The sequence below is a fragment of the Cherax quadricarinatus genome, chromosome 9 (genome assembly GCF_038502225.1).
Source record: "Cherax quadricarinatus isolate ZL_2023a chromosome 9, ASM3850222v1, whole genome shotgun sequence".
In the NCBI taxonomy this organism is placed as follows: Eukaryota; Metazoa; Arthropoda; class Malacostraca; order Decapoda; family Parastacidae; genus Cherax; species Cherax quadricarinatus.
Window position 1 is genome coordinate 36155451 of NC_091300.1, and position 26096 is coordinate 36181546.

General features: G+C 39.9%; 1 protein-coding gene across 2 annotated transcripts in view; it reads right to left on the reverse strand.

Annotated features, from left to right (window-relative positions):
- Nucleotides 1-26096, reverse strand: part of Fur2 (furin-like protease 2) — a 1176928-nt gene that overhangs the window by 106156 nt on the left and 1044676 nt on the right. For both annotated transcript variants that reach the window (XM_070083390.1, XM_070083389.1), the window contains exons 9-10: nt 24010-24174; nt 4839-4956 (exon numbers count right to left, since the gene is read on the reverse strand). In XM_070083390.1, coding sequence (XP_069939491.1) covers nt 4839-4956; nt 24010-24174 — 283 coding nt within the window. The remainder of the gene's footprint in view (nt 1-4838; nt 4957-24009; nt 24175-26096) is intronic.

The following is a 26096-nucleotide window of genomic DNA, read 5'->3' on the forward strand; positions in this document are numbered from 1 at the left end:
CTTTCCATTTTGAATTTTTATTCACACAAAAAAATGAAGGTTTATTGTTATGAAGACTACTGCATTACTGTAATAAATGTATAAATAATGTCAACCCATTCGTGACTGCGTATTAGGTTGCCAGTTGGACACATACTGGATGATGATGTCATTTGTTTACTCTTGAACATCAGCAAAAACAACATTTCTGCTACTTTGAGCTCAATTTTAAGGTACTTTCTGGTATGAAACCAGTCAAAATTATATCTATTTCTGCAATATATCTTCCATTCTATCAAACGAGATGAAAGAAATGAGAATACAACCATACAAACCACACAAAAATACACCGCAAAGTTGCTGTTGTATACCAAAAGCACAGTAGCCGCTTTTTCTCATAATGCACTGTGTGCTGCAGGATTTTTTTATATAGTGCACATTTACCACACAGACCTATTCTCTCATATGTAGGCCCAAATTTACTGGTCACAGCTTATCTGAGTGAGCTGAGCTCGTGGCAACCGATAGTAGCTTTAAAGCCACTTTTGTGAACAATGTACAGTGGATGTGCTTTACACAATGAGAAGCATTTCTTTTATTTGTTGAAACCATGGCTAGGGCTAAAAGTGAGCAAGTTATAACAATGGAGAATAAGAAATTTGAATGATTTATGCAGTAAGTAGAACCACCAAACAGCAGTGGCAGGTTGGTGTGGCGACCCCAGAAATTTTAAATTATGCTAGCTGAAATTAGTTCTGGATTACTGAATGCTGGATTAGTGATGGCCAACCTGTAGTAGGATGGTAGAAAAAAACCACCCAAGAAGATACTACCATCCTGCCAAATGAATGTTAAATAGAAACCAGTAATTGTTTTACACTAGTAGGATTGCTGGTTTCTCTTCTTTGTGTCTCGTAAAGATGTAAAAAAAATGTATGCCTTGATACTTCTACCTACACTTAAATCACACTACACAGGCATGTCTACATATAAGTATACACATCCATCTAAGTAATAACTCATTACAGCTGTGACCAGGTGTGGATGTGTGAATGGCTCGTTACTTTGTAATTTGTTCATGATTGTAACCATGTATAGATGTCTAGATGGTTCATTACCTTTGTAACTTGTCATGACTGTGACTATATCTTCCTGGAGTTCATTACCTTTGTAACTTGTTCAGCTATCAAAACTTTGGGGCCCAGTCCCTGGACCCACTATGTACCTCTGTAATCTTTTGATTACCACCCACAGGATGGGTATGGGGTGCATAATAAATATATTCAACTAACAGCTCCTTGTTCTTATTTACTTCCTTTCATCTCCATGGGAAAATGGAGAAGAATCATTCCTCCGTAAGTTATGTACTCTATGTCATAAGAGGCAACTAAAATGCTGGAAAGAAGGGGCTAGCAACCCCTTCTCCTGTATAAAATGTTAAATATAAAAAGAAGAAAAATTTTACATTTCTTCTTTTTTTTGGGTCATCCTGCTTCAGTGGGAGACAGCTTCTTCTTTCTTCTTTCAACGTACCAGCTGTATCCCACTGAGGTGGGGTGGCCCAAAAGAAAAAACTGAAGTTTCTCCTTTTAAATTTAGTAATATATACAGGAGAAGGGGTTACTAGCCCCTTGCTCCCGGCATTTTAGTCGCCTCTTACGACACACATGGCTTACAGAGGAAGAATTCTGTTCCACTTCCCCATGGAGATAAGAGGAAATAAACAAGAACAAGAATTAGAAAGAAAATAGAAGAAAACCCAGAGGGGTGTGTATATATATGCTTGTACATGTATGTGTAGTGTGACCTAAGTGTAAGTAGAAGTAGCAAGACTTACCTGTAATCTTGCATATTTATGAGACAGACAAAAGACACCAGCAATCCTACCATCATGTAAAACAATTACAGGCTTTCATTTTACACTCACTTGGCAGGACGGTAGTACCTCCCTGGGCGGTTGCTGTCTACCAACCTACTACCTACCTGGGAGACAGCTATTGTGTTAAAAAATAGGGGGAGATGTGTTCACCAAGTGTTTACATAGAAGCATATAAGTGAATAATACTTATCTAGATAATAGTAAGGGCAAGACAGTGACTGAATGAGTTAAAGCGAAAGTGTTGTGCTCTGTCACTGGTCGGGTCACCCTACCCTGGTGGGAGATGGCCGGAGTGTTAAAAAATGATAAGGGACTTTTTAATGCATAAAAAATAATGGCAAGGGGTTCTACATTGCACAAAAAAATAATGGTAAGGGGCTCTGTTGTATTTGAGGATATAGAAAAGTTACATGATAACATAGATAGTGGGCAGTGTGAGAAATGTTGCAAATGCATGGAAATGGCATTGGTCACTAAAAGCAGTACAGTTTTTATACAGAAAGTGAGGCTCAAGTAAAAGAATGTAGGAGAAAAAGGGCCTATTTTCCAGTAAAAATAGACCTTAGACAGGGATATACGATGTCACTATGGTTGTTTAATATACAGTGGTACCTAGGGACACGAACTTAATTCATTCCAGAAGGCTGTTCAAGTGCCGATACTGAATGAATTTGTTCCCATAAGGAATAATGTAAATTAGATTAATCTGTTTCAGACCCCCAAAAATTCACTTACAAAAGTACGTACTTACATAAATACACTTGCATAACTGTTTGAGTTTTTAGCTGTTCATATCCCGAGGTACCACTGTATTTATAAATGGAGTTATAAAAGAAGTTAATGCTAGGTTATTGGGGAGAGGTCTGACTTAAAAAAAAAAAAATGAATTTTTAATAGAGTGGGAATTATCATAGTTATTCTCTGCCAATGACTCAGTTTTTTGGGGAGATTCTGAAGAAAAAGTGCAAATGTTGGTGATGAATTTGTGAGGTAAAAAATAGAAAAAAAAATGTGATGAGAGTAACAAAAAACTATGGTGGCCTGGTGGCTAAAACTCCCGCTTCACACACGGAGGGCCCGGGTTCGATTCCCGGCGGGTGGAAACATTTCGACACGTTTCCTTACACCTGTTGTCCTGTTCACCTAGCAGCAAATAGGTACCTGGGTGTTAGTCGACTGGTGTGGGTCGCATCCTGGGGGACAAGATTAAGGACCCCAATGGAAATAAGTTAGACAGTCCTCGATGACGCACTGACTTTCTTGGGTTATCCTGGGTGGCTAACCCTCCGGGGTTAAAAATCCGAACGAAATCTTATCTCTTATCTTATCTTAAAGACTTAATATCAGGTTGGAGGCAGGGAGTACAGAGGAAGTAAATGTTTTCATATACATGTATTTGGGCTGGACTTGTTCATGTATGGTTCACTGAAAGAAGAGGTGAACTAAAGAATGGATGAGGGGGGGGGGGGGATTGAAGCATCTGTGAAGGCAAAGTTCATCCATGGAGGTAAAATGGGGAATGTACTAGAGTATAGTGGTACCAACACTTTTACATGGGTGTGAAGCAAGAGTTTTCAGTGGAGGAAGCTGGAAGAAGTAGCAACATCATGTTTGAGAGCAATGTGGGGTGTGAATATTATGTAGAAAATTCTGAGCATGGAATTATCAAAAGTATAATTCAGAGGGTTGATGATGGTTTTCTGAGGTGGTATGAGTAGATAGAGAGGGTGGAGCAGAAAAGGAAGACTAAGAAAGTATATAGAACTGGGGTGGAAAGAAAAAAGGGTAGAGGATATTACCAATTAAATTTTCTATTTGGTTTTGGAGATATCAAGAGTAAAATTTTCTTACTGTTATAGAACATCACAACTAAGTAATGAGAACCAGATTACAGTTTGTTTGATTTTGGAAATATAAAGAGTAAGGTGTTTGGATTACAGATCACCTACAAAAATAATGACAAAAATATGATTAACACATCATTCACAAGGGAAAATAGTTTGTATTTGGCAGATATTCTTGCTTAAAAAATTATATAAGCCAGTCTGGATGAATTTTGACCTACAGGCTACCCTCACATTACAGGAAGATACAGTACAGTAATCTGTAATCTAGCAATAAGTACTGTATTCCTTATGGTTCTGGGTCTAGACATGCCATGTTTATTTTGTAATTATTGGCACTACTATTAATTACAATTTTATTCAGTAATTGCCTTTAATAAAATTAGATTGTAAATACTTTTTTTTAACACATCGGCCATTTCCCACTGAGGCTGGGTGGTCCAAAAAGAAAGAAAAAAAAAGAAAAAAAATGTGATACCTATATACAGTGCTCATCATTAAAATATATCAGCTCCCTCTAAAATCACGACCACAAAATTGGTCATTCCTTGTCCTTTAGGACATTTTTCAACCATCCAGGAAGTAATTAACATAAAATCTTCAGGGTTTCTAGGAGTAAATTCCTCTACAACTCAAGTGAAAACTGAAAGATTTCAATTACACTGAATCCCGGAGATTATAATTACATGCTAAAATTTTATGGAAAGTATTTTCATAGCCAAGGATAAATGGTTCAAGATTGGTTAATATTATCTGAAAGAATACAGAATGTTAGTTAACTTATGAAGAAAATGTAAGGAGAGATAAACCTCCTTTCTGAGTCTTCCTTGCCAATAAACTGAATGACGAACAAAAAGGCACAACACCATGACTGGAACAATACACAAATAATATTATTCCTTGATCATCAAATGACAAACTTAGTTTTAAAAATACAGAATATTAGAATAAATGCTGTTTTTCAAGGTTAGCATCACCAATTTCCCAACAATGGAAATGCTGTGGTGAAACACAGGCAAACAACTTTGTTGAATATTTGTCTTTTCATCTGACATTGGTCTAAATTTGTTCAGCTTTTGTTAAATTTGCAAAACACAAGCAACTGCTGAAAACCACCATCTTGATCTAATACTTACTGATCAGTTCGGTCCTTAATACTCTGGCAAACATGCTGAGGTGGTACAGTTGTCCATTTTTCTGCCAACTCTACCAGCTTGCCAGCATCCATCAGTCCATAGCCAAATTTGTGACTCACTGTCAAGACAATGCAAGAAGGCATATACATTCTGAATCAAAATATAGATGCAGTATTAAAAAAAACTTTTGTTTCATAATTTTGACTCCCTTTCAGAGTAGTATTCACTCACATTAAATTGTGTATATTATACTATAAAAAACTGAATTTTAATAAAAAAAAAATTCAAAATGTTATCCATTAAATAAAAGTATAATATTTGTAAGTTCATACAGTAAATGTTCTACAAGATAAACTACCTATTTCTCATATTACTATACAGTATCAATAACAAGTAATTACTAAAAACAATGCATTCCCTGATATTTTATATGTGGCATAATACATGTATATATTGCACCTATAAATAAATATAGTCTTTCTGTATGTTAGAGCATTACCAACTATCAACACCAATGATTTTCAATTACATACACACACACACACACACACACACACATATATACACATACACAAAGAAGCCAGAAGCCGTAACTCGATCCTTGCAACCATATACGTATAGGTGAGTACACACACACACAGTCAGGAGCTGTGACTTGACCCCTGCAACCACATATAGGTGAGTGTGTGCGCACATCCATACATGCATACACAAATTCAAATTCAAATGTTTATTTTCTTGTAGAAGCTTACAATGTGTGGTTTAAGTGTTATAAAACATTAAATACAAAAGAAGGCCACTAGCATGCCTAGGCATTTCGGGCAGACTAATACTAATTCTTACTCTATATTGATATAGGTTATGGAGCAGTGCATTTTTAATATACATTATTAGATACATACATAATTAGATTTATAACAGTGAAGTTGTACAAAACATTTAACAATAATTCAAATGGTAAATTTAGTAATGGGATTGGATTTGTCTTGGCATGATACAGTGTTTCTTTTAAAGCTCATATATTGTCAGTGTATTTTATGCAAACTTAGAACTAACTTAAGATTTAATAGGCAATAGCTATATTAGGAATTTTATATTGATAGTCATCTGGGTGAGTGTAAGTGTAAATTAGGGGGAATTACAGACAACAAGAGTAAGACTGTATATATTGTTTTGGATGTGTTCATGATGCAAAAAAAGAGAATTAGGTGCTTTTCATTTGGTTAGCTGATGATGGGGTGTGTTAGGGAGATAAGATGTTTTTTAACGGTAGTTTTGAAAATGGTGATCGAGTCTGTGGTTCTAGAGTTTTCAGGCATGGAGTTCCAGATTTTAGGCCCTTTTATGTACATCAACACGAGGAATGTCGTAGAGATTTTTATGTCTGGTATTGCATCTATGGGTTCTGTTGCAACTATCAAGAAAGTGTTTTAGTTCAGGGTTAATATTAGAATTTATGGTTCTGTAAATGTAGGTTGCACAGTAGTAGGTATGAATGTTCTGTACAGTGAGTAGGTTTAGGTTTTTAATGAGTGGGGGGTGTGTTGTCTAGCGTGATAATTCTTGCTGCGGCTTTCTGTTGGGTTATTATTGGCTTTAGGTGAGTTGCTGCTGTTGATTCCCAGGCACAAATAGCATAGGTAAGGTAAGGATAGATGAGTGAATAGTATAGTGTGAGTAGGGCCGATTTTGGTACGTAGTAACGTATCTTAGAGAGGAACCCAAGTGTTTTGGATACTTTTTTTGTTATTTGTTGGATATGGGTGTTGAATTTCAGGTTGCTGTCAAGGTGCAGGCCCAGGAATTTGCCCTCATTATGTTTAGCAATTGGAGTGTTGTCAATTGTTATGTTCAGCTGGGCAACACCTGTTCTGTTCCCAAACATAATGTAGAGGGTTTTGTCAATGCTAAGTGTTAATTTATTAGCAGTCATCCAGGACAATATTTTTACAAGCTCTTCATTAGCAATAACGTTGAGTGAGGCAAGATTAGGGTGGGAGATGACATAAGTCATGTCATCAGCAAAGAGAATAGGTTTAAGGTGTTGTGATACATTAGGCAGATCATTGATGTATAAGAGGAAGAGCTGGGGACCAAGGACACTTCCCTGTGGTACTCCAGTATCTAGTGGTCTTATTGATGAGGTTGTGTCCTTAATAGAGATGTACTGATACCTGTCAGTAAGGTAGGATTTGAAATGTGTACGTGCGTGGCCTCTTATACCATAATGATCAAGTTTGTGGAGTGGGATGCTGTGGTCTACTTTATCAAAAGCTTTCCTTAGGTCGATAAAGAATCCTGATGGATATTCATTTTTTCTGAGTGCTGTGTAAAGCAGGTCTAGCATTTTTACAACTGCGTTGTTTGTGCTTTTGCTTTTCCTGAAGCCAAACTGGCAGGGGTTGAGGATGCTTTGCACTGTTAAAAAAGAATATAATCTCTTGTGCAGAAGTTTCCCAAAGATTTAGATTTTGGATAGCAACAGTTAGTTTGATACTGGCCTGTAGTTTACATCTGTGGGGTGCACACATACACACAGAGCCAGGAGCTGTGACTCAATCCCTGAAACCACATATAGGTGAGCACATGCATGCAAGCACATGCATGACTTGACCCCTGCAACCATATATGTATAAGTGAGTGTACGTATGTGAATGCACGCATCACGCACGCATGTACACACACACACGAACATGCACACACATGCGTACGCACATGCCCACACACCTTGACTGCGACAGAACACAAGAGGAAAGGCAGACACTGAAAGAGAGGGTACAAAGACACAAGGAGGAAAGAGAGGCAAGACAGAGATGAATAGGAGAACCCAGACTCAGGAAGAACAGCAAATACAACCTCCCTCAGGACCACCTACAGAAGGACCTCAACCACGACAACCCCAATGCAACCAAACAATCTAGCCCAAAATCCACACATGTACCTGCTGCCCCACCCCATTGATCACAAACTCCACCCCCACAGCAACCCCCCCATGGTTCCCTGCCAGGTCTTCTACTTCCCCAACCCCAACATTCTCCCCAGACCACAGTTTTAGAAAAGAAGTTGAAGGTTTGGTATACGAATGCAGACGGAATAACAAATAAGTGTGAGGAGCACCATTAAAGAATCAAGACATCATAGCACTCACAGAAATGAAACTCACTGGGATGATAACAGACACAATCTTACCACTCAGATCCTGAGGAGCAGAGAGGAGGGAGAGGGAGTTGCACTGCTCATTAAAAACTGATGGGGATTTGAGGAAATGGAAGGAATGGACGAAATGGGCGAAAGGGACTACATAGTAGGTACAATTCAGTCTGGGGGATATAAGGTAGTCATTGAAGTGATGTACAACCTGCCACAGAACTGCAGGAGGCCAAGAGAAGAACATGAAGAGAGCAACAGAGCAATGGTGGACACACTAGCTGAGGTGACCAGAAGAGCTCACACAGGTAGAGCAAAGTTACTAGTTATGGGTGATTTCAATTACAAGAAGATTGATTGGGAAAACCTGGAGCCACATGGGGGTCCCAAAACATGAAGAGCCAAGATGATGGATGTGGTACTCGAAAACCTCGTGCATCAACATGTTAGGGACACTACCAGAGTGAGAGGCGAAGATAAACCAACAAGATTGGACCTCATATTCACCTTGAATAGCTCAGATATCAAGGACATCACATATAAAAGGGCCCTAGGAGCTAGTGATCACATGGTTCTGAGCTTTAAATACATAGTAGAGTTACAAGTGGAGAAGGTAACAGGAGCAGGATGGGAAAAGCCAAACTACAAAAAGGCATGAGGCACTTCCTGCAGGAGATTCAGTGGGAAAGAGAATTGTTAGGAAGATCAGTAAACGAAATGATGGACTACATGACAACAAAATGTATGGGGGCAGAAGAAAGGGTTGTTCCCAAGGGCAACAGAAATAATGGGAAGATCAGAATGAGCCTTTGGTTTACCCAAAGGTGTAGGGAGGCAAAAACTAAGTGCAGTAGAGAATGGAAAAATACAAAAGACAAAGGACCCAGGAAAAATAAAGAGATTAGTCAAAGAGCCAGAAACAAGTATGCACAGATAAGGAGGGAGGCCCAGCGACAGTATGAAAATGACATAGCATCAAAAGTCAAGTCTGACCCAGAGCTGTTGTATAGCCACATCAGGAGGAAGACAACAATCCTGGACTAGGTAATCAGGCTGAGGATGGAAGGTGGAGAGCTCACAAGAAATGACCAAGAAGTATTAGAGGAGCTCAACATGAAATTTAAGGTAGCATTTACAGTGGAGACAGAAAGGACTTCAGGAAGTCAGAACAGGGGGGTACACCAACAAGGAATATACCAACAAGTACTGGATGAACTACACACATCCAAGGAGGAGGTGAAGCTGCTAAGTGAACTTGATACCTCAAAGGTGGTGGGACCGGATGACATCTCTCCATTGGTCCTTAGAGAGGGAGCAGAGATGCTATGTGTGCCACTAACAACAATTTTCAACACATCCATTAAAACTGGGCAGCTATCTGAGGTATGGAAGACGGCAAATATATAGCCCCCATTTTTAAGGAAGGAGACAGACACGAGGCACTAAACTACAGACTAGTGTCACTGATGTGGCACTGGTCTCTGCTGTCACTTATAAACGACAACCAGCAGAGATTCAGGGAAGGAAAATTCTGTGTCACAAACCTACTGGAGTTTAATGACAAGGTAATGGAAGTAAGACACGAGAGAGAAGGGTAGGTAGACTGCAGTTTCTTGGGCTGCAAGGCCTTCAACACAGTTCTTCACAAGAGCATAGTGCAAAAGCTAGAGGATCAGGCATGCATAACAGGAAGGGCACTGCAATGAATTGGGGAATAACTGACAGGAAGGCAACAATGAGTCATGGCATGTGACAAGGTGACAAAGTGAGCACCTGTGACAAGCAGGGTTCCACAGGGGTCAACCTTAGAACCAGTGCCATTTTTTGTATACGTGAATGACATGACTGAAGGGATAGACTCAGAAGTGTTCCTGTTTGCAGATGATGTGAAGTTAATGTTTTTTTTATTATTAACACATTGGCCGTTTCCCACCAAGGTAGGGTGGCCTAAAGAAAGGAAAAACTTTTATCATCATTCACTCCAACACTGTCTTGCCAACGGTGTGCACTGCTCACACTACTGTTATAAGACTGCAACATTAACACCCTTCCTTCAGAGTGTAGGCCTGCTGGTTTGGCTGAATCCCTTCATGTTGCCTTGCTCACACTCCAACAGCACATCAAGTCCTAAAAAACACTTGTCTCCATTCGCTCCTTTCTAGCACACTCACGCATGCTTGCTGTAGGTCCAAGCCTCCTTGCACACAAAACCATCTTTACCCCCTCCCTCCAACCTTTCCTAGGCTGACCCCTACCTCGCCTTCCCTCCACTACAGATTTATACACTCTTCAAGTCATTTTATTTCATTCCATCCTCTCTACATGTCCTAACCACCTCTATAACCCTTCCTCAGTTCTCTGGATAATAGTTTTGGTAATCCCGCACCTCCTCCTAATCTCCAAACTACAGATTCTCTGCATTATATTCACACCACACATTGCCCTCAGACATGACATCTCCACTACCTCCAACCTTCTCCTTGTTGCAACACTTACCACTCATATAAGAGCATTGGTATAACTATACTCTCATACATTCCCCTCTTTGCTTCTATGGATAAAGTCCTTTGTCTCCACAAACTCCTCAGTGCACCACTCACCTTTTTTCCTTCATCAATTCTATGATTCACCTCATCTTTCATAGATCCATCTGCTGACATGTCCACTCCCAAATATCTGAATACATTCACCTCCTCCATACTCTCTCCCTCCAATCTGATATCCAATCTTTTATTACCTAATTTTTTTGTTATCCTCATCACCTTACTCTTTCCTATATTCACTTTTAATTTCATTCTTTTACATACTCTACCAAATTCATGCACCAACCTCTGCAACTTCTCTTCAGAATCTCCCAAAAGCACAGTGTCATCAACAAAGAGCAACTGTGACAACTCCCACTTTGTGTTAGATTCTTTATCTTTTAACTCCCACACCTCTTGCCAACAACTGAGCATTCACTTCTACAACTACATCTATAAATATATTGAACAATCATGGTGACATCACATATCCCTGTCTAAGGCCTACTTTTACTGGGAAATAATCTCCCTCTCTCCTACATAGTCTAACCTGAGCCTCACAATCCTCGTAAAAACTCTTCACTGCTTTCAATAACCTACCTCCTATTCTGTATATTTGCAACATCTGCGACATTGCCCCCTTATCCACCCTATTATACACCTTTTCCAAAACCATAAATGCCACAAAAGCCTCTCTACTCTCATCTAAATACTGTTCACCTACATGCTTCACTGTAAACACTTAGTCTACACACCTCCTACCCTTCCTAAAGCCTTCTTGTTCATCTGTTATCCTACTCTCCATCTTTTTCTTAATTCTTTCAATAATAATTCTACCACCAATGCGACGACATTCATCTTTGCAAATATACAGGGTGTAAAGCCAGCAATGAACAAAAAAATACCTTTCATTCATGGACTACTTACAGAGTCAAATGCAATGTTCATGGTTCTCAAAGAGACCCGCATACAGGATCACCTTGACAATGAAATATGGATCCCAGGTTATAATCTATACAGATGCAACAGAGTGAACAAGCAAAGGGAAAAGGGCGGGGGGGATTTCAACCTAAGGCACCTAACATAAAGGAATGTAGCAAATAATGCTGTAGCAGAGATAACCCCAGGAGACAGCTCAGATGAAAACTCACACAAACACAAGCTTTTAAATCTCTGTATTAAATTCACTTTAAACCAGTAAATAATAGAGCCAACAAGACTGGAGAATACACTGGACCTCATCTTCACTAACAATGATGATCTGATATGTAATATTACCTAATCAAAAACAATATAAAGCCTCTCCTCACTTAGCGATGTACTCACTTAACGATAACTCGGACTTACGATGGGGGTCTCTGACCAGTAAGCATACCTAAATAATGCATATTAGAATAAATTTCCTCTATTCTGTTTATTACAATATACAGTGCTAGTCACGGTATTATGCCGGGTGAGTGCCCCGACATAGTGTTGTGATGAAAATCAAAAGTCTACCATACAGGGGGGTCTTTTTTCATTAGCATGAGGTCATAGCCTGCCACCACACTCCACAGTGACTCCTCAGTGCTCATGTGGCTGTCATGATGAGAGGAAGTTTTGCACTTTTGTCTCTCATCCACCCCATCTTTTGTCCGGTGTTCCCTTTGATTTTGGGGCTATGCATGTTTGATTATGGGTAAAAGGAAGTCTTTAAAACCTGAAACTATAGTTCAAATCATAGGGATTCACAAAACTGGACACCAGACGAAAGAAATAGTGGAGAACGTTGGTGTGTGTGAGCATTCAAGGCTGGTGGTGGGGTCAAGTTACCGTCTGCCAAACCTCGGCCTGACCCCTAGAAGAAGACATCTGTTCGTACCTTAACTGTGTTAAAGCAGTTAGAGAGTACATCTAAGATAACTGCTAGAGAACTGAAAGAAAAGAACCTACAACTTCTTTCAGAGGTATCTGTAAGAACTGTTAACAGACATGTGTCAGAACTGGGTTACAGTAGTCACTGCCAGTTTAACCCTCTCAGGGTCGACAGGCCCTCTCCCAAACTTGTTCTCAGGGTTGAAAATTTTTCAAAAAAAAAAAAAAAAAAAAAATTATTTTTTCTCATGAAATGACAGCAAATTTTTGTCAGTGTTATAGGCCAAAAAAAAAAAAAATTGCTATCAATGCTTACTGAGAAATGGAGGCGTGAAGTTGACAGAAAGTGAGCCGCTTATGGCAACATTGCCGACTGCCGGTCACGTGGTAATAGTATATTTTTTCTACTTTTTTCTTTTATTTTTTAACATTTTATTTCTTCAAGTAACTTTTATGGCCTGTGAGACCAATATAAGCCATATATTGGATATATACACTCGTTGTATACTACACAATAACTGCACATACATTGATAGGTGAGCATTTTTCACTTATTTTAGTCACATACTACTGTCTAGTATTTATAGGTCCCAGCAATGTTTTGGTGAGGAAGGGAGTGTGGATTTGTGTAAACAACATGGCTGGCAGGCAGCTGGATGGCTGGCTGACCAGTTAGCTGGATGGCTGGCTGACCAGTTAGCTGACCGGCTGGCTGGCTAGCTCTGTCTCACAGGTACACATAAATACAATTATAGTGTAAATTACCTAGGATACATGGGAGAATATAATAATAATAATTGAAGCATGGTGTAAGACGTGTGTCCTTTGTCTTATCTTATCACTCCACTAATGACAGTGGTGACATTTGATGAGGATACAATGCCTTTGCTTTATTTGTTTTCACTTTACACATAAACATGTCTGTCTATCTGTCTGCTTGTCTCTCTCTCTCTCTCTGTCTCTGTCTCAAAGAGAGCCACTAGTGAACCAACACGTATTACACACGATGCAGTAGTCACTGCTTCACATCTGAGTCCTGATACATATTATTTGCCAGTTTGGATTTTTGGGTTTTCCTAGGTAATTTGCATTATGTATAATTGTATTTATGTGTATCTGTGAGACAGACAGCCAGCTAGCCAGAGAGCCAGCCAGCCAGATAGAAAGCCAGCCAGAGAGAGAGCCAGCCAGCCAGAGAGCCAGCCAGCCAGAGAGCCAGCCAGCCAAAGAGCCAGCCAGCCAGAGAGCCAGCCAGCCAGAGAGCCAGCCAGCCAGAGAGCCAGCCAGCCAGAGAGCCAGCCAGCCAGAGAGCCAGCCAGCCAGAGAGCCAGCCAGCCAGAGAGCCAGCCAGCCAGAGAGCCAGCCAGCCAGAGAGCCAGCCAGCCAGCCAGAGAGCCAGCCAGCCAGAGAGCCAGCCAGCCAGAGAGCCAGCCAGCCAGCCAGCCAGAGAGCCAGCCAGCCAGAGAGCTAGCCAGCCAGAGAGCCAGCCAGCCAGAGAGCCAGCCAGCCAGAGAGCCAGCCAGCCAGAGAGCCAGCCAGCCAGCCAGAGAGCCAGCCAGCCAGCCAGAGAGCCAGCCAGCCAGAGAGCCAGCCAGCCAGAGAGCCAGCCAGCCAGAGAGCCAGCCAGCCAGTTTACTCAAACCCACGCTCCCTTCCCTACCACCCACACTGCCTTCCCCACCACCCACACTGTGTGAGAGTGAGGTATTCCTTACCGCTTGACTTGGTGACAAAGGTGCACTGAATTACCAATCCCACAATGCAATGTGGGTGCATAGATTTTTTTCCTACTATGCACACTTACCTCATAGACCCATTCTATCACATGCAGGTCTACCAGCTCTCTCCCGCTCAATTTAAAGGTGCTAGAATTTACGTGTACAAGTACGTGACCGACCCTGGCTGCAATGACATACTAGTACGTGACCAACCCTCAAAGGGTTAAGAAACCGATCCTCTCCAAGCCACAGAAGAAATGTAGGCTGGATTATGAAAAGAAATATCTTCACTGGAATCCTCAAAAGTGGTCTGAAGTACTTTGGAGTGATGAAGAAACCTTCACCGTCACCTGTAACCATGGGGGACATGTGTACCGGCCCAGAGGTAGTGACCCACTAAGCCCACATTACACCTGTGGGACCACCAAACACCCAGACTCGCTCATGGTTTGGGGGGTGTTTCAGTGCTCAGTGTGTTGGTGAACTCTTTGTGCTTCCCAAAAACCAGTATATGAACCAGTTAATTACCTGGAGTTATTGTATGACAATTTACCTGAGGTGTCTGACAAGTGTGGGGCTACGGTTTTAATGAAGGATGGTGCACTGTGTCATACCACCAAATCTGTAGTTCAGTGGCATAAGACTGTGAAGTGAGGTTCTTTAATGACTGGCCAGGCAATTCTCCAGACTTAAACCTTATTGAGAACTTCTGGTCAATAGTGAAACGAAGTTTACTGGGCAAGGATATCAGTTCGATCCTGTGGCTGGAGGCTGCTCTACATGAGGCATGGAATAATATATCTCCCCAAACCCTCAAGAATTTGTGTGAGAGTCTTTCTACATGGTTGAGAGACGTGATTGAGCATAAGGGACACAGCACCAAGTATTAAAACCTCAGTAAGTGAGCAAATATATATATTATAATTTTTCATGGTATGTTTGTGTTTTGGTATGTGTGTGGGGGAGGGGCAGCATAATGTCATGACTAACACTGTAAAGTACACTACTGTATAAACATTTAAAAATATACCAGAAATGTTATAAAAGGTGCAAAGGTAACATTAAAACAACATCAAAGATGACTGACACAAACCCACTACCATTATAGTATGCTCCTCACTTAGCGACGAATTCGTTTATTGACGAGGTCCTAGGAACGGAACTCTGTCGTTAAGTGAGGAGAGGTTGTATTCAGATCACAACATAACAGAGGTTCAGACAAGTATGCGCAAGGCCTCAGACCAACAAAATGTGGTCAGTCACAAGGAAGCCTTCACCAAATTCAACTTCAATAACAAAAACATAAGGTGGGACTAAGTCAACCAGGTCCTAAGTGATATAAACTGGGAAGATAGCCTAAGCAACACAGATCCAAACCTATGTCTAGAACGAATTAACTCTGGCATTTGAGGTATACACAAGGCTTATTCCTTCAAGGAATATGCTGCCTCCCACCTAGGCAGGGTGACCCAAAAAGAAAGAAAATCCCCAAAATGAAAATACTTTCAGCATCATTCAACACTTTCACCTCACTCATACATAATTACTGTTTTTGCAGAGGCATCCAGATACAAGAGTTTAGAAGCATATATAAAGATACAAAATAAAAAGTGATCTGAAATAATTACAATATCAGGGCCCCAATTATATATATACTGTCCTATTACACATCCCAACAAACTGCCAATATCCCAAACCCCTCCTTTAAAGTTCAGGCATTTCCAGAGCTCAAGTCCGGCTATATATAAATAACTGGTTTCCCTGAATCCCTTCACTAAATATTACCCTGCTCATGCTCCAACAGCTCGTCAGGTCCCAAAAATCATTTGTCTCCATTCACTCCTATCTAACACGCTCATGCACGCTTGCTGGAAGTCCAAGCCCCCTACCCACAAAACCTCCTTTACCCCCTCCCTCCAACCTTTTCGAGGATGACCCCTGCCCCGCCTTCCTCTCCCTAAAGATTTATACGCTCTCCATGTCATTCTACTTTGATCCATTCTCTCTAAATGACCAAACCACCTCAACAACCCCTCTTCAGCCCTCTGACTAATACTTTTATTAACTCCACACCTTCTCCTAATTTCCACAATTTGAATTCTCTAAATAATATTTACACCACACACCTTTAGACAGGACATCTCCATTGCCTCCAACAGCCTCCTCGCTGCAGCATTTAAAACCCAAGCTTCACACCCATATAAGCATGCTGGTACCATCATACTTTCATACATTCCCTTTTTTGTCTCCACATATACCTCAACACACCACTCACCTTTTTCCCTCATCAATTCTATGGTTAATCTCATCCTTCATAAACCCATCTGCTGACACATCAGCTCCCAAATATCTGAAAACATTCATTTCTTCCATACTCAAACCTATCTTATATTATCCTGATGCCAAAAGACTTTGAAAGGGCAATAAATACCATGCCCATGCACTCTGCCCCAGGCCCAGACTCATAGTACTCCGTGTTCAACAAGAACTGCAAGAAGCCCTTATCATGTGCTTTTAACATCCTATGGAGAGGGAGCATGGACACAGGGGTCATCCCACAGCTGCTAATAACAACAGACATACCCCCACTCCACAAAGGGGGCATTAAAGCAAAAGCAAAGAACTACAGATTGATAGCACTAACGTCCCATATCATAAAAATCTTTGAAAGGGTTCTAAGAAGCAAGATCACCACCCATCTAGATACCCATCAGTTACAAAACCCAGGGCAACATGAGTTTAGAGCAGGTTGCTCCTCCCTGTCCCAACTACTGGACCATTATGACAAGGTTCTGGATGACCTAGAAGATAAACAAAATGCAGATGTAGTATACACAGATTTTGCAAAAGCCTTTTACAAGTGTGACCATGGTGTAATAGTGCACAAAATGTGAGATAAAGGAATAACAGGAAAAGTTGGTAGATGGATCTATAATTTCCTAACATATAGAACGCAAAGAGTAGTAGTAAACAGAGTAAAGTCTGAGGCAGCTACTGTGAAAAACTCTGTTCCATAAACCACAGTACTCACTCCCATCCTGTTCCTCACTCATCCTCATATCTGACAAACAGGGATGTAAGCTACAGGACCGTGTCTTCCTTTGCAGATGACACTCAAATCTGCATGACAGTGTCCTCCATTGAAGACACTGCAAAACTCCTGGCGGACATCAACCAAATCTTTAAATGGGCCACAGAAAACAACATGAAATTCAATGACGAGAAATTTCAATTACACCGATATGGAAAATGTGAGGAAATTAAAACTGTATCAGAGTATAAAACAAGTTCCATCTACACAACAGAGTGGAAAACTAATGTAAAAGACCTGGGAGTGATCATGTCTGAGGATCTCACTTTCAAAGACCACAACATTGTATCAACTGCATCTGCTAGAAAAATGACAGGATAGATAATGAGAACCTTTAAAACTAGGGATGCCAAGCCCATGATGACACTCTTCAGGTCGCTTGTTCTATCTAGGCTGGAATATTGCTGCACACTAACAGCACTTTTCAAGGCAGGTGAAATTGCTGACCTAGAAAGCATAGAGAACCTTCACAGAACACATAACTGTAATAAAATACCTCAGTTACTGGGAATGCTTAAATTTCCTCAACCTGTACTCCCTAGAAAGCAGGCAGGAGAGATAAATGATTATATACACTTGGAAAATCCTAGAGGGATTAGTATCAAACTTGCACATGAAAATCATTCCCTATGAAAGCAAAAGACTTGGCAGACGATGCAACATCCCCGCAATGAAAAGCAGGGGTGCTACTAGCACAATAATAGACAACACAATAAGTGTCAGGGGCACAAGACTGCTCAACTGCCTCCCAGCATACATAAGGGAGATTACCAATAGACCCCTGGCTGTCTTCAAGAAGGCGCTGGACAATCACCTAAAGTCAGTACCTGACCAGCCGGGCTGTGGTTCGTATGTTGGGTTGCATGTGGCCAACAGTAACAGCCTGGTTGATCAGGCCCTGATCCACCATGAAGTCTGGTCACAGGCCAGGCGATAGGGGCATTGACCCCCGAAACCCTGTCTAGGTATACTCCAGGCATACACTTTACCAGGTATACTCAACAGACTTATTCCCGTATAATTTTTACACTTTTTTGTCTCCTTTGCTTTTATACAAAGGAACTACGCATGCTCTCTGCTAATCCTTATGTACCTTACCCTCTTCCATACATTTATTAAATAGAAGCACTAACCCCAATGGAAATAAGTCACTCTGACTTTTTTGGGTTATCCTAGGTTCTCTACACATAGGCTGCAATGTATGATAATCTATGTAACTGTATTTGTGTATACCTGAACAAACTTACTTACTTACTAACCACTCCAAAACTATATCCCCACCTGCCCATTCTGCCCACAATGTCCTGGCATGATAGTGGCTATCTTTGTACTTTGCAAATCAAAATTGTAATTACACATTGTAACCTTTACAAAGAAATAAACTTTATCTTATCTTATCTTATCAATCCCAGCTACTTTACCCCCTTTCATTTTACCCACTGCCTCACGAACTTCCCCCACACTCACAATTGGTTCTTCCTCACTCCTACAAGATGTTATTCCTCCTTGCCCTATGCATGAAATCACAGCTTCCCTATTTTCATCAACATTTAACAATTCCTCAAAATATTCCCTCCATCTTCTCAATACCTCTAACTAACCATTTACTAACTCTTCTCTCCTAATTTCAATTATCAAATTCATTCGTATTAATCTCACTCCTAAACTTTCTTATTTTCAACAAAATTTGTTGATAACATCTCACCACCTCTCTCATTTGCTCTCTTTTTACACTGCTTCACAACTCTCTTAACCTCTCCTTTTCTCTCCATATATTCCTCCTTCGTTGCATCACTTCTACTTTGTAAAAACCTCTCATATGCTAACTTTTTCTCTCTTACTACTCTCTTTACATCATCATTCCACCAATTGCTCTTCTTCCCTCCCACACCCATTGTCCTGTAATAACAAACTTCTGTTGAACACTCTAACACTACATTTTTAAACTTACCCCATACATCTTCTATGCCATTGCCTATAATCTCACTAGTCCATATATCCTCCAATAGTTGTTTATATCTTACCCTAAGTGCCTCCTCCTTTAGTTTATAAACCTTCACCTCTCTCTTACTTGCTTGCTGCTTCCATTTTCCTTGTATCACATCTACCTTTCACTCTCACTGTAGCTACAACTAAAAAGTGATCAGATACATCTGTGGTGCCTCTATAAACATGTACATCCTGAAGTCTACCCAACAGTCTTTTATCTCCCAATACTGTCATTACACTCTATATATCATATTTTGTATACTTATTTATCCTCTTTTTCTTAAATATGAATTACCTATAACCATACCCCTTTCTAAACAAAGTTCAATCAGGGGCTCCCCATTATCAGACACGTGGCACCCCAAACTTACCTACCACACCCTCTCTAAACGTTTCTCCTACTTGAGCATTTAGGTCCCCTACCACAATTACTCTCTCACTTGGTTCAAAGGTTCCTACACACTCACTAAACATCTCCCAAAATCTCTCTCTCTCCTCTACACTCCTCTCTTCTCCAGGTGCATACACACTTATTATGACCAACTTTTTGCATCCAACCCTTACTTTAATCCACATTATCCTTGAATTTATACATTTATATTTCCTCTTCTCTTTCCATAACTGATCCTTCGGCATTATTGCTACCAATCCTTAGCTCTAACTCTCTCAGATACTCCTGACTTAATCCCTTTATTCCTCACCATTCAAACTCACCTAGCCCCTTCAGCTTTGTTTTGCTTAAAGCTAGGACATCCAGCTTCTTTTCATTCATAACATTAGCAATCATTTCTTTCTTATCATCTGCACTACATCTACATACATTCAAACATCCCAGGTTTATAAAGTTTTGCTTTTTCTCGTTTTTAGTAGTTTATATAGGAGAAGGGGTTACTAGCCTCTTGCTCCTGGCAAGTTAATGAGGAGAATTAAATCAGATGAAGATTAGGTAGGACTACAAAAAGACCTGGACAGGCTAGAAGCCTGGTCCAGCAACTGGCTACTCAAATTTAACTCCGCCAAATGCAAATTTATGAAGATCGGGGAAGAGCAAAGAAGACCGCAGAGTACAGGCTAGGTGGCCAAAGACTGCAAACCTCACTCAAGGCAAAGGATCTTGGGGTGAGTATAACACCGAGCACATCTGAGGCACACATCAACCAGATAACTGCTGCTGCATGTGGGCACCTGGCAAACCTGAGAATAGTGGTCCAATACCTCAGTAAGGAATTGTTCAAGACTCTGTACACCAAGTACATCAGGCCCATACTGGAGTATGCAGCACCAGTTTGAAACCTACACCTGGTCAAGCACGTCAAGAAATTAGAGAAAGTGCAAAGGTTTGCAACAAGACTAGTTCCAGAACTAAGGAAAATGTCCTATGAAGAAAGGTTGAAGGAAATTGGCCTGACAACACTAAAGGACAGGAGGGTTAGGGGAGACATGATTACAACATACAAAATACTGTGAGGAGCTGACAAGGTGGTCAGAGACAGGATGTTCCAGAGATGGGACACAGAAACAAGGGGTCATAATTGGAAGCTGAAGACTCAGATGAGTCAAATGGATGTTAAGAAGCATTTTAGTCATAGAGTTGTCAGGAAGTGGAATAGTCTGGCTAGTGATGTAGTGGAGGCAGGAACCATACATAGCTTTAAGATAAGGTTTGATAAATAACAAAAAAAGGCACAATACCGTGACTGGAACGATACACAAATAACCCGCACATAAAAGAGAGAAGCTTACGACGACGTTTCAGTCTGACTTGGACCATTTACAAAGTCACACAGTGTGACTTTGTAAATGGTCCAAGTTGGACCGAAACGTCGTCGTAAGCTTCTCTCTTTTATGTGCGGGTTATTTGTGTAAGGTTTGATAAAGCTCATGGAGCAGGGAGAGAGAGAGGACCTAGTAGCTATCAGTGAAGAGGTGGGGCCAGGAGCTATGACTCGACCCCTGCAACCACAAATAGGCGAATACAAATAGGTGAGTGCACACACACACACACACACACACACACACACACACACACACACACACACACACACACACACACACGACTCCTGCAACCACAATTAGGCAAGTACAATAGATGAGTACACACACACACACACACATACACATTCATTTTGGCAAATGAAATTATTATACTGTATTATCAATGATCAGCTTCAGCTACCTGTAATTGCAGATAAAATAAATTAAAAGGAAAAAACTACATAATGTATATACAGAAAATTATTACAAGAGTACCAATTCTAAGCAGTGAATGCTATCTGTAATGAGACAAGTTTATAAAAAAAATTATGTTGAATGGTAATGCTCAGATATTTGATTTTCTCTGATTTACCTTTCCAATTAAATATAATATTGAATCTGAACAAAGTTGTTCTAAAGTATTGAGTTTCAATTCATTAAAGAGTATTGTGTAGAGTCCAGTCTGTAGCAACCTGAAAAAACAGTCTTAACTGGTCAGCATTACTTTATGAGTCAGAAAAATTGGTCATTAGTGTCCATATATGTTACATTAGTCTACACACATATCCACTAGGTCTCTACACACTAGGAACTCACATTACCTTACAATTGCTGGTGATCTGGGTCTAAGTGTGCCCTGATTATATTCTAGGTTGTTGTGTCCATTGCGATGTTGCTGAGGCTTGTTGCACTCACTTGTGTCTGTCTGTCTACTTCAACATTGTCTCGAGTCTTGTGATGGCTTGTAGTTCCATCATGCACTGAACACATAGCTACAACTTGCTATGTCAGAAAAGCAACACTTATAAGGCTATACATACATACAGAACAGCACAAAACCTTGCTAATGCAAGCAAAGACATGCTTCCATATATCTAAGATCACTGAATATTTATTATTGTGATACAGGTCGGCCGTCACTAATCTGGCAATCAGTCATCCAGTTCCATCAGTAATCCGGCACTAACTTCGGCTAGCATAATTTCAAATTTCATCATTATACTGACACGAATTTCATCATTATACTGACTCAGAAATTTTGCAGATGGTTGTAAATCCACAACAGCAAGCCAGTGGAGGAGAAAGCAGAGATGAAAATGAGAAAGATGTAGCAGAATGTGTCTCTACTGATAGGTTAATTAAGTGTATCCTAACCTAACCGCACTGTAATCCGGCAAACTCACTAATCCGGCACACTACAAGTCCCAATTATGCTGGATTAGTGATGGCCGACCTGTACTCTCATTAACTTCTCAAAACATTGTGTTAAAACAAATATACAAAAATATTCTGTGACCTTACCAAGTATGGGATGCTCAAGTCTATATGTGCCTTTGACAAAGCTTTTCTTTTAAGAATACATATACTTAACATTATGAATACAAAAAAAATGCACAACTTACATTTTAAGCAATACATACTGCACTTCTGTTTATTGTAATTCTAATACAGTACTATAATTTAACTTTTTAAGTTAAATGCTTATTCAACAAATTGAAGAATGCATGGTTCTAATAACCCTAGACATGCAGTATGGCATTTTTGTTGAAGATATATCAACATTTAAAATCTTTCATAAAAACAATACTGACACCCATGCAAGACAGATCCAATCCTAATCCACATCATATTGTCTTTATTATAAATGACTTTATATTTTGTTAAGATAATGAAGAAAAATGTCACTACATGCACTTACATTTTATGCATTATCATCATAAAAAGTAATACAGTATGTATTGTACAAAGTCATCATTTTATAAAGGGGACAGTGATCATTTCTATGATACAGAAATGAAATAAGGGATGAGAAAGAATATAAAAAATAGATAATTATCACTGGATTACTGGGGTCACAAATAACACGTACCAAATACAATACGGTAAAACCTTGATAAAACAGACACTTACACAACAGCTTTTGGATACAATGGACAAGATACTTGGTAAGTCAAAGGATTGAAGCAACAGACTGACTCTGCTGCACTGAACTTTTGTCCATATGCTGAAGTATGTGTGCCTGGTAAGCTTTCCCTACAAAGGACCAAATCTGCTTCATCAAGCATTTCAGTACAAAGGATTTTTTTTTTTTTTAAACCAACACCCCCTCTCCTCCTATCAGTCTGTTACACTGAGGTTTGACTTTAGCTAATGAAAATAAAGAACAAAAGTGATGTACCATGGATGCATGGAAGAGCTGGACCCAGATCTGATTTCCAGGCAAACGAAATCTGTGGATAGCTCACTTTACACCTGTTGGCCATATGGTCACCATATGGTCTAGGTGTTAATTGGCTACTGTGGGGGTTACATCCCAAGGGAACCCTTATGAGGCTTTGCTGGGTTATTCTGAGTTACTAACCTTCCGTACTTAAATACATAATCCTTACTAAATTGTCTTCTAATGAATAATCTGTTCAAAAATGCTGGTTATCCAGTAGAATTGAATCTTAAAAAATTGAAGGCTTTCCATTAATTTATGCAAAGGCATTATCCAGTATTGTAGCTACCTGACAATGTCAAATGATAAAAGTGAAACATACATTATAGTTTGTAGAAGAAATCAATCAAAGGTCTGCTCTCTTTACTGTTCAACACATGTGGATTAAGTTTTGGTGTCTTGGCTCAAGCTTACTGTAATTTTAATCCAAATTACAAATCTCAATATAATATCTTGTATAGAATAATTTTAAAAGTAGCACTGGTTTTTATTATTATTATGAGACATAAACATGCCTCAAGCAACTCCAGGCATGTTGCAGCACTACAGGGCCTAAGGGTTAGTGCACCAGTTAAAAGCTATAGCAATCCAAGCTTAAGTGCAATAATACTGATTGAGAATGAAAATAATCCTCAAAATAAGTTTAATTACTAACCTCTACGCCCAACACCATTGATAAACCAGCCATCTTCCTGTCTTAGTGGTTCATAACGTGAGGTCATAACCACAAGGTGTTGCATATCGCGCCAGGTCAGGTCTGGATTAGCTTCAAGAGCCAGAGCACACAGGCCTGCTGCTAATGGTGCTGAGGCACTTGTACCTGGTTGAAGTAATCAAATGAATTTAATTTTTTATTACAGCATTTTTAAAAAATATTCCTTTACTTCAAAAATGGAGGATGTAATAAAAATTCACTCTAATGTTTTAAGATGTGTTTCAGTTAAAAAATTAAAAAGTTTTTTTACTCAGAAGAGGTAATGTAGTGGTATGTTAAGAGTCTAAAAGCAATTACATAAAATATTGTAAATGCTAAAGTAGGAGAAACTTTTAGAGAGGGTGTGGTAGGTAAGTTTGGGGTGCCAGGTGTAAATGATAATGGGAGCCCTTTGATTGAACTTTGTATAGAAAGGGGTTTAGTTATAGGTAATACATATTTTAAGAAAAAGAGGATAAATAAGTATACAAGATATGATGTAGGGCAAAATGGCAGTAGTTTGTTGGATTATGTATTGGAAGATAAAAGACTGCTGAGTAGACTTCAGGATGTACATGTTTATAGAGGGGCCACAGATATATCAGATCACTTTCTAGTTGTAGCTACACTGAGAGTAAAAGGTAGATGGGATACAAGGAGAATAGAAGCATCAGGGAAGAGAGAGGTGAAGGTTTATAAACTAAAAGAGGAGGCAGTTAGGGTAAGATATAAACAGCTATTGGAGGATAGATGGGCAAATGAGAGCATAGGCAATGGGGTCGAAGAGGTATGGGGTAGGATTAAAAATGTAGTGTTAGAGTGTTCAGCAGAAGTTTGTGGTTACAGGAAAGTGGGTGCAGGAGGGAAGAGGAGCGATTGGTGGAATGATGATGTAAAGAGAGTAGTAAGGGAGAAAAAGTTAGCATATGAGAAGTTTTTACAAAGTAGAAGTGATGCAAGGAGGGAAGAGTATATGGAGAAAAAGAGAGAGGTTAAGAGAGTGGTGAAACAATGTAAAAAGAGAGCAAATGAGAGAGTGGGTGAGATGTTATCAACAAATTTTGTTGAAAATAAGAAAAAGTTTTGGAGTGAGATTAACAAGTTAAGAAAGCCTAGAGAACAAATGGATTTGTCAGTTAAAAATAGGAGAGGAGAGTTATTAAATGGAGAGTTAGAGGTATTGGGAAGATGGAGGGAATATTTTGAGGAATTGTTAAATGTTGATGAAGATAGGGAAGCTGTGATTTCGTGTATAGGGCAAGGAGGAATAACATCTTGTAGGAGTGAGGAAGAGCCAGTTGTGAGTGTGGGGGAAGTTCGTGAGGCAGTAGGTAAAATGAAAGGGGGTAAGGCAGCCGGGATTGATGGGATGAAGATAGAAATGTTAAAAGCAGGTGGGGATATAGTTTTGGAGTGGTTGGTGCAATTATTTAATAAATGTATGGAAGAGGGTAAGGTACCTAGAGATTGGCAGAGAGCATGCATAGTTCCTTTGTATAAAGGCAAAGGGGATAAAAGAGAGTGCAAAAATTATAGGGGGATAAGTCTGTTGAGTGTAACTGGTAAAGTGTATGGTAGAGTTATAATTGAAAGAATTAAGAGTAAGACGGAGAATAGGATAGCAGATGAACAAGGAGGCTTTAGGAAAGGTAGGGGGTGTGTGGACCAGGTGTTTACAGTGAAACATATAAGTGAACAATATTTAGATAAGGCTAAAGAGGTCTTTGAGGCATTTATGGATTTGGAAAAGGCGTATGACAGAGTGGATAGGGGGGCAATGTGGCAGATGTTGCAAGTGTATGGTGTAGGAGGTAGGTTACTGAAAGCAGTGAAGAGTTTTTACGAGGATAGTGAGGCTCAAGTTAGAGTATGTAGGAAAGAGGGAAATTTTTTCCCAGTAAAAGTAGGCCTTAGACAAGGATGTGTGATGTCACCGTGGTTGTTTAATATATTTATAGATGGGGTTGTAAGAGAAGTAAATGCGAGGGTCTTGGCAAGAGGCGTGGAGTTAAAAGATAAAGAATCACACACAAAGTGGGAGTTGTCAC